The sequence below is a fragment of the Trachurus trachurus genome (assembly GCF_905171665.1).
Source record: "Trachurus trachurus genome assembly, chromosome: 9".
NCBI lineage: Eukaryota > Metazoa > Chordata > Actinopteri > Carangiformes > Carangidae > Trachurus > Trachurus trachurus.
The window spans coordinates 7699720-7716621 of NC_139895.1; the positions used below are offsets into that span (position 1 = coordinate 7699720).

The window sequence follows — 16902 nt, forward strand, 5'->3', positions numbered from 1 at the left end:
CTGCTTTTTAAAGGTCCAGTGTGAAATTATTGGCAAGGTTTATTGGAGAAATCTGAATATACTACCCACGAATGTGTGTATAATCGCTATACAATAAAATTTGTTTGGTTTTCTTAGCCTTATTCGTTTATATCTAGGTAACAAGGGTCTTGCTTTAGAGAGTCGCCATCTTGCGCCGCCATGTTTGTACGGCAGCCCGAACGGAAAATCCAGCCAGCCAAGAGAACGTGTTTCGTGTTCATAAATAAGCCAAAGTAGAAGAAGGAGGAAACAGCAGGCATCGTAAAATGGTTTAGATCTTCACCTCATCGCTCCATGCTCCTGAAATACTCCCAGTTGTCCCAGTTGTGGTAAACAAGTATTTTTTTGGGGTGAGTGAGAGCGAGCAAGCAAATGCTGCAATCTGGCATGTGAATGCTAGATATCACGGTTTTCCCCCCATTTTACACACTGGACCTTTAAAGGCAGCAGAGTGCAGTCACTTCTGAGCTGAAACCCAGTCGTATGTGATGCAGATACTGCTTCATGACCCTGGTGTATAAGCGGGAAAACAAGTGAGTCATCCTTGTCTGAATCTCAAGCATTTATGTGCTGCTTTGACACAAAAGATGTAAGATGCAGACGTAGCAAAGATCCAACTTGCAGCAACAATGTAGGCAAAGAAGATGTGGGGGTTGCTCAAACCGGATGACAGATTTCACAAGGCAAAATCCATTTGGTCGGGCACAGGGCCAAGAGGCTGGATAGAGCCGGCTGTTAAAGCATGCATGGACAAGAGACAAAAGAGCAGCTAACCTTCACTGACAAACAAAAAAACTAAACAAACTGTGGAGACAGAGTTTACATTGAACAACCGCTCTGTTCCCACTGTGTTGCCTTCAACCAAGTGCACACTACAAGACTTATTTGTACCAGAGTGAAGTCATGCTCACTTGGGAGTGCCCGAATGACAAGGTGTGCCGATTTACAAGATTATTCCCGTCCACGAGATGCGTTGAGCGGAACAACTAATCTGCTACATCTCTGGTTTTAGATGCATCTTGGTAAACAACATCTCGCTGCAAAAAACTCTCTGAGACAGCTCACAGCTGAGTCAATCTGTGTTTTGGGATCACTTGAAGTGGATGAGGTAACCCGTCCTGTGATTCCCCAACAATGGCCTTTATCCATCCGTCTTTAGAAAGTGACCAATCCACCGATCCTGGAGGCTGGTGTCGTGTCTCCAGAGAGAGGGAGGCTTTTGGAAAGCTGAGAGAAGATAGAGGCCTCAGCCCAGGACATCCTACCGAATGCTTCTTGTCTGCCTGCTGGGCTGATCTGGGGCCGACTGGGGCCATATGCTTCAGGATCGGGTTCTCACTACATCACCACACTGAGCCTTTTGTTGCCTCCCGTGACTATGCCAGCCACGGAAGTGGTACGCTATTGAGTGTATTATTCTCCTGAGTGGCTGTGGATGGAATGATTTGTTTTAGAGGGTCTTTGTGCGCAGCGTAGCAACTTCCTGGACAAATCAAGGACTCCTAAAGCTACAGAAAATGTCCCTCACTGTACAGGGGGACTGGCCTCAACTGATGACAATAACAAAGCCGTCTTCAACTGACTGACAGTGGCTACACACATGCAAATATTGGCGTGTGACCACATGTGTTGTGGGTGGGGAATGCAAATAACAGTCTTAGGTAGGCAAAAACTCTTAACTTTCATAACAATTGATTATCTTTAATGTTGAAAGCTTTTTGAGAATGAATTATTGATACGATTTGGTAAAAATGTTCTCCGATATCCTTTTGGATGTGGTTGCAAATTGCAAATGGATTTTTTAAACTCAGTTTCCTGTAACATTTCTTAATTTTCTATTTAGAGCATCAAGTCAGGCAGGAAACATTTTGGAGGCCTTCAGCTAAACAGCAAATACGGAATATATGAAGGAAAAGTGAACGTTAGAACACAGCTGAATGTCAATCCTTGAGTTTTATTATCTGTAACTGAATCCATTCAGTGTACTGGAGCACTGCTGATGGGCATGTCTAACGCTGGTACTCAGTATCCATTAGTCACATCTCTCTGTTATTGTGCTGCTGCCCCTCCTGCTCCGTTACCGTTAGCTGGCTGCAGTGTGGAGAGGGGATGGAGGCGCTTCACTGCAGTGACGACGATATGGTCAGTTGTCAGCGACAGTTGGGAGGAAAACCCCGAATCCACCGGGCCAAGAAAGAAAAGGAGGGTGGGTGGGTGGGGGTGGGGGTTACGGACATTAAAAGCCTGGTACTGGCTGAGCGAGGGCTGTAATTACTGGAGAATTTTCCCTAACTCTGCATCCAGCACTGGGGACCCTGACATCACTACAAAGCCTGACTAACTAGGACAGTCACAGGCAGCCCACATGACAGCCTGTGGAAGAGGCCTGAAAGAGGATCTCAACAGAAACAGATACTCAGCGTTGCCTTGTGATATAGGCAAGAAAAAAAAAAATCAAACTTCAGAAGTGGCAGAGGAGTGTTACGATGAGGGAGGATTAGAGGATTAAGTAACATGCAGCAAACAGAGACGGTGCATTTATAGTTTCTGTTCGAGCAAGAGGCACAGATGTTCTTCCTCTGAAGCATGATGTCATCTGTGATAACACACCACAACTTTGACCGACCGTCTTTTCCTCTTCATCTCGCTCTCACTCTTTTTCACGCACGCACACAGCTTTATAACTTGAGCGAGTGCGATGTCTCTGCTTGTTAAAAAAGCTCCAAACTGGGATGGCAGCTCCATTGCAAGCGCCTGCTTCAGCTTTTAAGAGGGGAAAATGCCAATTCTTTTTGAGAACATTTGTAGCAGCCTGAGGTATTTCCTCCTGGAGGCCCCCATCCCCTAACCTCAACCCACAACACTTCCCCTATAAGTCTTCACAGTTGTTACGCTTGAAAATAAGTGTAAGTACCTCTCACTAAAGTTACATGTGGTTACTCTGTTTTACAAAAAAGTGCAAAAGGCCGTCTCACCTTTCTTTTGGCTTGCAGGAAAGTTCAAAATAGTGTAAGTAGTTGGCTGAATTAATGAATTAAAGGGAAAATGCCCCAAAGAAAACTTTAAAATCAAAACTCAGAGAGTTATGTTTTCTGAGCCGTCTACTCTGCAAACCTTCCCTTGGAAGAATCAAACTCTTTATTGAGGATCTGGGGCAATTCACATTTCTGATCCAGTTTGACTATTGCTCATAATGATGTGATAAGTGCATAATCAACATATCAAAGATTTTGTTCTCCATCTTTAAGTAAAACACCAGTTGTGGTATGAAAGAGGTTGAAGCGAAAACAGGCCGACCTACTTTAATTTTGGGGGCGAATGAAAGAAGAAAAATAAACTTTTTCAAGATGAGGAGATCAACAAAACAGAAGCTGACACCAAACCTATTCCAAAATAAAGTTTTTACAGATGGTTCTTCTTAAATAAAAGAGAAATATTTTTCAAATGTAGCTGCCTTAACTGAAGGCTGCATGACTTTCAGTTGCTGATCTGGAAGCACATTCCTCTGGTGGACTAACAGGTGCCATTTTTCCACAGTAAAACTAGGAAATGGATTTCCATCCACAGGCTTCAAGGTCTCTGCCAGTTTGCCATGCTGTGCCAGCTGCTGCTGCTAATTACCAATAATGACTTTTTGATCCCCAGCGCTTTAGCAAATCCTTGGAGATTTGGTATTAAACAGTCTAATGCGGGTAGGGCTTTTGTTCTCTGGCTGATTAATGTCATGGCCAAACGTGCCATTTGGTAAGTGTGAAACTGAAGTCACATCGAACAAATTAACACAAGCAACAAGCATGTGTTTCAATCTATATTATGTCAGCTTCATTGCATAAATCAATATGAAGGTTAACATGTCTTCTTTTTATCTACAGCCCAATTGTGGACAATCCAACCTGAGATTTCTCACCTTCTTCAGGCACCGTCAGACAACAGTTGGCAAACACCGAGGCCTTGTAACCCACTTTGGGCTCGTGAACTCTTAGAAATGCTGCTTAATCGGTTTCACTGGAGTCTTCAACTACAGCTACACTCAGAAAAGCATCAGTGGCATAGGTTGCCGGCCTAAAAATAGACGTGCACTTGCTTTTAGCAAGTAGTTGAGAGATTCTGCACTCTGTGAGCTTTTCCCTGACAGAGCACCACACTGACTTGTCAGTTTTTCTGGACCTTTCATGGGCAAAAACCTACCTTAGCTTTTTTTTTGACAGATAAAGAAAGCCACATCTCTTCTTCTGGCTATTAAACATAAGAAAATACCAGTAAGAGATGAGGAAGAGGTGTTAATTAACAAAAATTCTACTAAAACTTTGTCTACCAAGTTTCCTCTTCTAGTATAACAGGCCATAACAAACAGATCATCAAGGTTGTTTCAGGTCAGATATTTTTAAACGTTCACAGGTGAAGGTGACACTCTGCCACAGCACAGAGGAGGTGGTGGGATGCATGCTGCGAGCATACCGCACTAAAATGAATGAGCAGTGCCATCAGAGTGGGAAAACAGCTGATAACCTCAATCTGGCTCCAACTGCTCCAACATCTGGAAGTGTGACTTGGTCGCAAGCGGCACGCTGATCCTGTCTCAGTGCTTCAGACTATTTGAGGACACGTACTACGTTCCACTTAAAATGCAGAGTGTAGAACCTACCTGACATATGGGTTTAAGATTTACACCTCTTGAAAATTGTTCCCCTGAGATTCTTCCTGTCCATGTCTTCATTGAAAGAGACAGATTGTTTTAAGGAATAAAAATTATTCAGAGGAGAACCCCACATAGAGGGGGGTTCATGAATTATTATAGCAGCTCTGCTCAAATCACCTTTCAGGAACACTTCCTCTTCAAACATCGTCTTATCGGAGGTTTTTAAGTAGAATCTCGTGTTCTCTTCATCCCAGCTACAGGTATATCCGCTCTGTATTCATCATCACACAGCTCCTGCTCACAACGGAGGGGTCACTGTCAGCCGCCTTATAAGTGGCTTATAAACGTCTGTTTAGTACCAGTGCTGAGTTTGAGCATGACAGCACTGCGTGAACAACCGTATTACGTCCCTGTGATGAAGTGCTGTCCAAAAATATGTAAAGCCGTTTGGCTGCAGCACGGTGGTCACGGGGGAGAGGGGGGAAAAGGGATTACTCCATGTGTAGCTCTTCCAAATTTCATATAGTTCCTTTGCAACTTGCCTTCAGGATGATGCAACATGATGCAGCAACGTGGCCAAATGTCTGTACATCTAGAGCTGAGTTTGCTCGCCAACACCAAAACTTTGCTTTATCTCTAGGACTATTAAGATTCCTTTATTTGTCCCACAGTGGGGAAATTTACAAGAAAAAGACAGTACACAAAAGCTAAAAGAAGAAGAAAAGCTCAAGTATTGAGCAGGAGCTGCTGCACAGGCTGCCACCCTCGCGGCGCCATGACGGAGACTATAAATCAAAACTTCTCAAATTTTAAACATGGTTGAAGATCTATGAAACTCTTAATAGAAGAAATTAGAACCAGACATTTCACAACAACTACCCTGTGCTGTTACTGACACATGCCAGTGACGTGGTCGGAAACGCAGCCTGAGATTGTATATGTGTGACAACCACAAAAAAGGTCAAAGGGGTCACATCCTCCGGGCCTCAAGGACAAAAAAAAAAGCAAACCCCATGGACATCCTGCCATTGGGTTTTGAGATATCCTTTCACTGTAGAAGACATGGCAAGAGGAAGCTAAGGCAGATCTTTGATAATATTGGATCTTATCATATTGTATATCGTGATATTTCCCCAACTAGCAATAACATTGTATTGGACTGTGTCAAGATGTTACGTTTTGGATATTGCCTCGGTCCATTAACCAGCAGTTGTCAAAACTATCTGGCACTGGGTCAAAAGATATAACAGATAAACTCAATCATTCTTAGGTCTTGCTGCATTCAAGTCGATATAAGTCCAATCAGTCAAACTTAATCAACTAACAATCCTGTCTTGTAAAGGTCCAGTGTGTAAAATGGAGGGAAAACCGTGATATCCAGCGTTCAGATTCTAGTTTGTAGGCTCAACAAAAAACTTGTTTACCACGACTGGGACGACTGTGAGTATTTCAGGAGCATGGAGCGATCATGAGGTGAAGATCTAAACCATTTCATGATATGTCTGCTGTTTCCTACTCCTTCTTATTTCCTTCCGCCTTCTTCTTTGTTGGTTTATTCATGAACGCGCTCTCTGGCTGGCTGGATTTTCCATTCGGGCTGCCGTACAGACATGGCGGTGTGAGATGGCGACACTCTCTAAAGCAAGACCTTTGCTATATAAAAGAATAATTATAAGGCTACGAAAACCAAACATATCTTTATTTTATAGTGATTATTCACTTAGACAAATATATTCAAGGGTAGTATATTCAGTTTCCTAATAAACCATGCCAATTATAACACACTGGACCTTTAAAAGCACACTAAGAGTCACAAGAAAAATCAAACAGTGAAGTAGCAGCAGCAGCAGCAGCAGCGGTGAAGGAAAACTGGTCTGGAAGCAGACACCAGCTGAAAGAAGAACTCTGACTAATGCCCTGTCAGCTTTATTTTAACTACCACAAATCTAACTGCCCTATCTCCCATATGACACACAGTAACTCCTGCCTGGCGAGTGAGAAGTGCAACACCACTGCAGACACTTTGTGGTATGCCTCACGAAAACATCAACCTGGCCTGGTCTGGACTGGACTACAACTCCGTCCTCCTCCTCTTCTTCGGTATTCATTCTTGCCCTCTGGCCTGCGTGTTAAGCGCATGAGCCTTCGATGCAATTAATCTCCTCTCTACCCACACTCAGGTGAAGGATGCAAAGCACTTTAAAAGACAGATGCAAGTGTGTGAAGAAGTCTTTCTAAGAAGCAAGTCCATAGAAGGTAACATGAGGAGGTGCAGCGATGACTGTATAGGATGTTGGGTTTTTTTGTTTTTTTTCAGGCCGGGCTTAGTGCTGCTGGAAGGTTCTGGCAGTCGGCTCTCATACGTCTTACCTCAACAGGGTTTACAACTGAAGTGACAGACACAAGTGGCTGAGCTTAAAAAGGCTTTAAGATGAAACTGGGAATGAGACAGAGGTGCTGCAGGAGGAAAAGGATACACAAGGGTGAAAATGAGGGGCAGCTGTGAAACAGAGAAGTCCAAGTTCAACACCACCATGACAAATACACAAAGGAGGAGGCGGGGGGAAACGTTGCCTTCTCTTCATCCTTTGCTTTGACTTTGAAATCTCCTTCCAAGATGAAATGGCTATTTAACAAAAACAACCGAAAAAGTAGCATTTAGGAATATTATCTGTGTCCTCACTGTGTTTCATCTCAGAAAGGCAATTTGCAACAAAGAAAACACCACAGACTGGAGGAAAGGTCGTTGTTGCAAGTACGACTTTGGAAAAAACACTGACTTGAAATAAACAGAGCATGTGCAATCATCTCTGTGTGTGCATTTTGACTATATTTTTGCAGCAAGAGTACAACGATGATGCTCTGGTGTCTAATAGCGCAGCTCCACATCTGACCACTGTGGTTGGTCCAGACTCAACAATGGGTCTTCAGTGAGTGTGTGGTTACTGGTCGGGGTCGAGGAGCACGACCTTGTTTACGTGAGACCAAAACAAGTACTTCACTTCACCCTCATTAGCCGGCACAAACCACTGTTTCCCTGTGCTAGTTGCACAAAGCCTGTATGTTGCACAACTTACCTGACTTTGCAAGTTTGCACCACGAACACTGACCAAACTGACCTATAAGAAACGTTTAGAGTTTGTGGAGACTCAACAGTTATCATCAGTTAATGGGGGTTTTTAACCATACCTCTTGCTAAAACCATGGTTTAAGAACTATAAATGACTCACCCTAAGTGACACATAAAAGCAGCAGTACGACTTTAGGGTGTAGATAAGCTGTTTTCTGCTTCATGTGACTCAGTGTAGCTTTACGCGGTCCTCATCTTTCAAAGACCAGGTGTAGCTGCCACACCTGGTCTGAATCATGGGCAACGCCGACCATTAAAAGATCAGACTAGATCACCAGGATATTGCACAAATGTAAAAACAACTATGCGAGTGACTTGATCAAACTATTGAGTCCCACAAGGCCAGCCCGTAAAAGTTGAAAGCATTACGTAACATTTGTTATGATTCTGTATGCCACCCAGAAAGCCCACAATCAACTTCAAAGCGACGTCTCAAATCCCAGCCATCTAAACCTAAACCTCAGAGACAGACAGACAGCCATGAGGCAAGTTGTTTTATTTGATTATCAGAGCAAAAAAAAAACCCGACACACTCCTGCTCAGTTAGAGCAGCGTTTTTTTTTTGGTTGTTGTTTTTTTCTATAGGAGACCGCAGGGACATGTTGGCACTGACTTGTTTATGTGCGTTCACACAGCCTCAGTCATTAAGAGTGAGGCGATCGCTCATCACTTCTCAGTCGTCCTGCAATCAAGTGTAGTCATGCACGAGTCACTGACATGCAGTCAAGTGTACTGCTGACACAGGCCTACCGTCAGTTTCTAACCTGCACGCAGTCTCTCCGGTAAAACCGACCTCGTCTTGGAGGCAGGACAGGAAATGTATTGCATTTGTAACTGATTATTTAACATAAATAATATCCATCTCCTTTGTTATTTTGAGTATTTCGACATCAAAATGACACATTTCCAGGCTGTTTGCTGACTGACTGAGTTGATGCCACAGGCAGAAAAGAAAAGGAAACATACTTTCTGTCCATGGGAAAACAAAAACGCTGGATCCTCATTCTCAGACAAACCCTTGACTCAAGTCCAACTAAAGATGAGGAGTTATGAAAACCTTGAGCTTCCCACAATCACCCATCTGCGAGCACATTTATACAAGCTGGCCTCACTGCAGCCCAAGCATTTCATTCATTCAAAAAGAAAAAAAGAAAGCTGTGAATGTGCATTATAACAGTGCGTCAGGACTTCATTCTGCTCCCGTGTCACTTTAAAACGTTGTCTGTCAAACATGAAATGCACGGCGAAAAAAAATTGCTGTGGTGGACTTCCATATGAACGTCCCTCTGTTCCGGCCTCTCTCCATGTACGACCCGAGTTCACACCCACATTTGGCTCGGCGCCCTCCTCAGATCAGGCGATGATGAATTGTTAGAAAATCATTCATTTGCAGTTTCACAAAGAGGGGAGGGGCGGCAGTGGCAGTGGCAGCGGCAGCGGCAACGCAGAGAGGCAGATACAGAAGGCCTCAATGAGCAAGCACAAAGGCACCGATACCCATCACGGGACCAAGTGCTGCATCGTACCAGCATTCTTTCTCGGGTGCTAGAATAAGACAACAAAGGGGCCACAATGTGCCTATTCATCACCAGTACAGTATGCTAATAATGTAGATGGATGCATTCTCACCGCCCGGCCCTGGGCAGAGAGGGACGATCAAATAGGTCATTCAAGAAAACATTATCCAGAGGAAGCAAAAGCGTTTCAGACCTCCTGCACTTGTCTCAATCAAATTACAGCATCTGTGCGTTTACTTGAAGAGCATTTTGATGCTTGCACAAAGGCTGCTGCTCTAAATCATTACAAAATAAGTCATTCTATCCTCTGTTGTATTGAATGCACTGAGATTAGTTCGATCACTGCATGTTATTTTCAATAGATTTGTTATATAGAGAGGTGAGAAAAGGCAGGAAGGACCTAAAAACAACAACACATCAGGATATTTACAGGGTTATCTAGCAATAAAGTTCAACTTTGACATAAACCAGTGTTATGTCATCCTGCATGTCCTTGTGTTGGCCAATCAAAGAAACAACTGTGGCTCTCCAGAGTTGTAAAATCTTATCTTGTGTAGAGTCGACGTCACTGTAAAAACACCAACTGAGGTAATATGGTGCTCAGTCGCTCCATCCAACACTCTGGTACTGATTTCAACTGCATCACTCTGCTGGGAAAGAAGTTAATCTAAACCATGTCAGAGACGCTAAAGGGCGGCAGATAAGTAAAGTTTATTTACTTAACATTTGGCTTTGGCTCTCATTTATTAAATTCAACACAAACACAGGCCGAGAGACTCCCGACAAAGAGCTTATCAAACGCACTTGACGCTGCGGCACGTGAAATAAATACTGGAATTAACTGTAACTGCCTCTACACTGATACAACTTGTGCTGTATAAATTTCTAGAAGCGGTGCGGCCAGGCCTGTTTGGCGAGCGTGTGGCGTCCGTCCAGATCACGAGTGGCAAAGGACAAGGTGAGAGAGCCACGTGTTCTCTGTGAACACAGCAGCTGTTTGCATGGAGACGGTGTTTGCCGTTCTCCTGTTTACATGATCTGTGGCTCCTCGTGGTCACGGGGAGTTCCTGCAACCAAGGTTGACAAACTTACACAGCAGCACCGTAACACATCCACCCCAGTGTCCACACGTTAAAGGGAGAGTTCAACATTTTGGCAAATTGGCCCATTGCCATGATGCCTATTGTTTTAGGAGTAGTTTCGTTGTTAGATGATTTTAGAACGGCGGAGCAGAGCCGTGAGCTGCTCAGAGCTACACTACGGAGGCTAATGGGATTTCTTGGTTTCCCCTCATCAAACTCATCAAATACACAATCCAACAACTCCAAAACTCTCTGGTGGACAAGTTGTGACCTGCACATTCACCACGCTATGAGATAATAACGGAATGGAGTTGTTTTCGAGGTAAATTCAAATGCAAAACCGCTGATGCGCGTTTCTGTCAGGGCTAGTTTTTCAGCAAGCAGCCTCTGCATTTACCTCTAAAACAACTCTGACTCGCAATGTTCCTTTATTATCTCATAGCGTGGTGAATGTGCAGGTCACAACTTGTCCACCAGAGCGTTTTGGAGTTGTTGGATTGTGTATTTGATGAGTTTGATGAGTTTGATGAGAAACCAAGAAATCCCATGAGCCTCTGTAACATAGCTCTGAGAAGCTCGCGGCTCTGCTCCGCCGTTCTAAAAACAGCTTGCACCAACAATTGAAGGCAACGAACCTACTGCTAAAACTATAGGGATTATGGCAATGGGCCAATTTGCCAAAGTGTTGAACTATCCCTTTAAGGACGAGTTCGCTGACAACACGGAACTGGGTGAATTTCTGTGAAGTCAGCGTGTTCGGAGAACAAAAAAAAAGAAAAAAGAAAGCTCTTTGTTTTGTGACAAACATGTGTCACTTAAAACCACCAGAGGAGCCGTCAGCTGAGAGCGGTGGTCGAGAAGAAGAGGGTTAAAGAGAAGCATAAAGTCTGCAAAGCTGCAAAGACGGAGGTGGTGGTGGCCCTAATCAGACCAGACAGTGATGTATTAGAAAGCTCGCTGCTAACGTACTTGTAAAACTGCAAACATAGGAAATGAAACCACTGAGCCAAGGTCTTCCTGTTAATTAGAAAGAAGCCGGTGACATTTTACCCTGAATTTACCCAACACATGCAAACAGCGACTGTTTGCCTTGTGCCCACAGCAGGCAGGTCGGAGCAAACGGCCCCGGTTACAGTTGTGGTCTGGTGAATAAACACAAGTGACATAAGGGGGCTATTATGCAAGTTAAACTGACAACGAGACATGTTCCAGAGACAGTTATCTGTTAAATGTTTACCGGCTGCTCGGCAGAAGAGCTTAATGAAATATTCCAACTGCAGGTGCAGGGCAATCAGGTTAGGAACCGTCTGCTGTGTGCTGCTGCTACAACAACTGACCTGGGATCTAACACAAAACCAATTGTTGTTTCCAGTTTAATCAGGAATAAAAGACACATAAACATAATGTATCACGATTCAAAGGAGCAGTAAACTAACTATTCCTTTCAATTCTGTACTTTCCAGATGAAACAATCCGTTATTATGCACATGATGTGTGCGTAATGACAGCAGGTCAAAGACTAACAGCTCTAGCATGTGTTTAGGGCATACAACACCAGCGCCAAACTTTATGCAGCCAATGGTGCAGCTAGACAATTTTTTCCAAAAGCTGTAATCCATCAAATTAATTTTCTTCACATCCCCCCCAGAATTTCTAAGGCCCCGACGACAACAATGAGAACCCGAGGATAAAAAATGGTGACAAGCTCGCAGATGCATCCTGTTCCTTCATGTCACTTCTCTGTTCCTCTTGGAGACAGCAGCAGATAGAGCTCAAGAAGAGAAACCACAGAGGCTGAAGAGGAGTGGACGGAAATGACTGCGCTCCAGCTCCAGCTCCACAGCTCAGTGTAAGACCTGTCCAGCTCTGCAGATAATATGACTGGAAGAAGAAAAAAAAACACACACACATCTAACCAGATGGAGAGAAAGTTTAGTTTTTAAAGACATTCTGATGTCTATTAGGGCTGTCAACCATCCCCCCAAATCAGATTCAAATTTCTAATGCTTCTTTTGTTAAATATTCAAATTTGTAATGTTTTTTTTAATCAATTCAAACCAGCTTATTATTACGTCCTGCGTCCACTAAAGGACATTCCAACCAAATCTGTTTTGTAACATCTGCAACACACTTATATAAAACTTCAAGAAGGGAAATCTGAATATTACAAGTAGTGGTGCAACAGATCACAGTTGACCCGTGATCGGCACATAAGTGGTTTGCGAATCGATCGATAAAAATGTTTTAAAAGAAAGGTGTGTGTGTGGTGTGTGAATATGTAGGCGCACCGCCCGAACCGAATAAACGGGCAATTAAAAAAACTCTGCTTGTAAATTTCAAGCTGCAGCAACAAAATAGTTTTTGTTCAACATGTTGACTACCCCAAACGTTGCGACGCACAACGTTAATCTGCGTTGTTGTGGAAGGCACACGATCGAACGTTAGTTTCCACCTTTGAATGTTCTCATTTTTTAAATAATTTGATGGCGAAGTTTGTTCTAAAGCCCTAATGTCTATATAGCTGTGCATTTGGCTTCGAGGGAATCCCATGACTACCATTAAACAGCAGAGATGCTGGTAACAGTGAGTAACGGACTGGGAATGATGAGCTTCTTGAAAACATCACATGATCCATTCAGTATCTATACGTCAGTCGCATTCATGACCAGTAGCAGCAGGTCCGTCGGCCCAATCAAGCCGATACAAAGCTAACGATGTCTTTATAGAAACACATCGACTGATTACTGCCGTCAAAACGTTGGTTTCATTTCAGACATAAAACTTCATACGGTGCTTTGTTTCCTTTTCTCAACAGGCGACTGTGTGACGACTCGAGCGCTGTTGGGTTTATTAATGAATCTGCTGACTTCAAAATGTCACTTCAAATGTTCTCGGCGCTCTCCGCCGCGCCACAATAGCAGGTAAATCCCAAATTTATCCTGACATTTCCAACACTTCACCGGCCAAGCCGTTCTTTAAATAGACGGCGAAGACAAGACCTTCTAAATGATTTCGCTGGTTACTCAGAAGAACCTGAAGAGTCAGCAGTCACTCGGTCAGGCAGTCGGTCTGACATGCGACCAGCAGCACTGACACAGCAATGGGCTCTTGTCCTCGTGCACTCATGGCACCATAAAGTGTCTATATTTATAATTGTATGAAAGCATCTTGAAGCTGCTCATGCATTCACACTATGAATGTAAGAGGGAAGCAGGTGTCGGTTAGGAGGAGGAGGAGCAACTCCTCGCGTGTTGTATCATACTATATAGCCATTGGTGCATTAATAAAACTATAACTCATCCACTTTCCAGACTGTTTAATGTGGTATGATATGATTGGGATCTGAATTGATTTAATTTGCTAAAACAGAGCTCTGATTGCATGTATGATTATGGTTGACTGTGTTGAAACTGAGTTCTGTTTCTTCTCTTTTTGAACCTGCTTATGACTCAACAACAAAACAAAAGTCCCAAAAAAAAGGACTAAGTTGAATTGAGTTCAGGCAGATGAACTCTTAATAGCTCAACAGTAAATATAAATGTACTTATTCTATTTAGCAGAAGGATTCACAGCGACATTCTTGTTTCTACCTATGAGTGAGCCTGGCTGTCGTCTATTTCTAAACACAGCAGGCACTCTGTGTGTGTGTAAGTGTGTGTGTGTGTGTGTGTGACAATGAAATATACTATTATATGATTAACAGTGCGGGCGGGCGGGCGGGACGGGCCCGGACAGGCTCAGACACACACACACCGCTCAGCCTCGGTGGTGGAGAGAGAATGATGAGCAAAGGTCACGGTGTAACCTTGTGCAGCCACGGCCACTTCACATGATTATATGATGACACTGGATGCGTGACCGCTTGCAGGAAGTGTTTCTGTCTATGTGTGTTAAATGTAAGCGTGTGTGTGACTGACCAATCTGACACCGTGGCCTGTTTACAGCGTTGCTTACTTCCCCGACATGGTTGTCACGTCTGAAATGTTGATTTGGGAACTCTTTATTCAGTGTAATTACAATTAATAATCAAAAATGAAACATATTTAATAGTGTTTATTAACTCTAATTAACTCTGATATTATATTAACTAGTATTAACAGTAATGTTTTAGGTCGGAGTAGCTCTGATCCTTTACTTTGCAGTATCGCCTCGATCTGTAAATGAGGATTACAACGGTGTGACCACTTCCTAGAAAACAAATGACCCTGACAACTACAGTAGATGGCCATGCCGGGGGGAAAAGCTGGAGCATTAATATCGAATCGATGAACCGATTTTCTCCAGTTGTTACACCGTGATAACCGCTGAACCATGAGTGAAAGAACAGCTGTTTTCAGAGGCGTGTTTCGCCGCAACACTTCCTCATTTTCTGCTCGTCTGACTGTGTGTTGTTGTGAAGTTTCTCATTTCAACATTTTTTCTTAAACAAGGCTTTGTTACAGTAAGGAAAAGGAAATTTCCAATGCTCCCCCCAGTAGAAGAAGCCTGTGGACATCTCTCTCTCAGAGCCACATTGCACAAGACTTCCTTTATGTCTCTATCCCAGGCAAACGGCACTGTTGCTACTTGTTTTAATGTTGCAATCAAATCCAATTTGTATATGTAAACACACAGGTACAGTATCTCTCAACATCTCTGTCTTTGTGTTTCAACAAAAGAGTCAAATGTTTCATACCCCCCCCTCTTTTTTCTTTTTTTTTTTATTACGTAAATCCTCGGGGGGATAAAAGCAAACTGCAGCAGAACTTGTTGAACCTGAACATGTTGAACAAAGTGTTTTTCTTGCTTTGATGGCTGGATCTTTACATGCTGTATGTTGACACAGGAGGCTTGGACAGGGAGGGAGGAGAGAGAGGGGGGGGGGGTTTATCCTCGGGGCAGCCCCCCACCCACCTAACCACCCACACACCCACCCCAACCATCCATCCACCCTTCCCAGAGCAGCTGAAGCAGGATGTCAACTCCAGCTGCATGCATGGTGGAGAGAGAGGGAGGGAAGGAGGGATAGAGGGGAGGGAGGGGGGTTGAAGTTACAAGTTTTTAATTCCAGCTCCAGCCAATGTACCAAATCCCTGTTGTCCCAGTTTAAGCACGAAAAGCGCACAGCCTGGAAGAGGCAGGGGCGACCTATTTCAATCACTCTGAAGATGAAGAAGATGATGAGGATTTCTTTGGGTTATTGTGCAGATGTTTTGGGGGTTTTCTTTGTTTTTTTTTTAGGGGGAGTGGGGTAGAAAATAATAACAAAACTGAACAAAACTGGAGTTGAAGCTGCTGTGTGTCAGTCAGTCTAGGTTACTCACTCTCTCAAAACTCAAAACAAGAGCATGATGACGGGTGTGTCCCAGAAAGAAAAAGTAAAACTACATTGGGGTGGTTTGTATTGTGTGTTTGTTGTGTGAGACAGCTTATAAACACTTGTAGCCTAACTAACCTATAACACATACACATACATACCTTCAGCAATGAGCTCCTCCACGGTGACTTGATACCGGCCGACTGCGAACACTTTCCCGAAGTAGCTGCTGACTCCGGAGCTGCAGCCTGAGCTGGACGCCCCTCCTCCTCCTCCGCCGAGCCCTCCGCTCTCAGACTTTGGCATTCTGGAAAACTTCTTCATCCTTGCAAACTTTTCTTCTTTTCTCTCCTATTTCCAAAGCAAATCCTTGTTTGTTTGTTTGGTTTTTGGTAGTAAAAAAAAAAAAAAACACACAACAGCAGTCCCAGTCCCAGTTCCTCCACCTTCTCCTCCTCCTCCTCCTCTTCTATCTACTTATCTGAAGTCTTTTCCTCTCCTGCATGCTCCGAGTCGTCTTGGTTCTTCTTTTTCTGCAGGGAGGCTGTAACATTAAAAGTTACAGTTCATTAATACACAGCAAGGGGGTCACCGTTTTTGATGATGGTGAGGTGACAGCTGGCAGCATCCACTCGCAAATATCTTCCCCCCACAAAAAAAAGCAGCCTATGTACGATAGGAGAGGAGAGGAGAGGAGAGGAAGAGGCGCTACTGCTGTGTTAGTTAGTTAGATAATGTGACACATCACGGGAGCAGCAAGGCAGGCTGCAGCGTGGTGCACAAGCCAACAATGAAATGAAAAGAGGGAGAGAGAGAAGGAGGAAGGGAGGAGGGGGGGTTGAGAAGAAGAAATCCCTCCTTGGTTTGTATATATCCAGTCCGATAACCCTTCTCTCTCAAAGAGAAAAAAAAAAACACACAGGCAGTAGTAACGTTAGCAGCGGTTAGCTCGACCTTAGCTAGCGCAGCAACAACCGTTGGTTCCTCGGCGTAGCAACGAGCAGGTGGCGGCGGCGGCGTTGCTAACGTTAACGTCAACGTTTTTAGGCTAACAAAGTAGGAAGCCGAGTCGTTTTTGTTCGGTTCCTCTCTTCTCTTCTTGTGTCATCATCTTCGTCTTCTCCACTCCCACTCCCACTCCAACTCCCCTCCCGGCCGCGCGTGTCATTTCTGTTAACGTTAAACTTCTCGTGACTCTCTCTCTGTAACGTTACGGT

The 16902-nt window shown here is 43.9% G+C and overlaps 1 protein-coding gene across 3 annotated transcripts in view; it reads right to left on the reverse strand.

Annotated features, from left to right (window-relative positions):
* The window catches only part of bmp2k (BMP2 inducible kinase), a 56925-nt gene extending 40023 nt beyond the window's left edge, over positions 1 to 16902 (reverse strand). For all 3 annotated transcript variants that reach the window (XM_083979923.1, XM_083979922.1, XM_083979921.1), the window contains exon 1: positions 15847 to 16902. In XM_083979923.1, coding sequence (XP_083836049.1) covers positions 15847 to 16009 — 163 coding nt within the window. In that variant the 5' untranslated portion in view covers positions 16010 to 16902. The remainder of the gene's footprint in view (positions 1 to 15846) is intronic.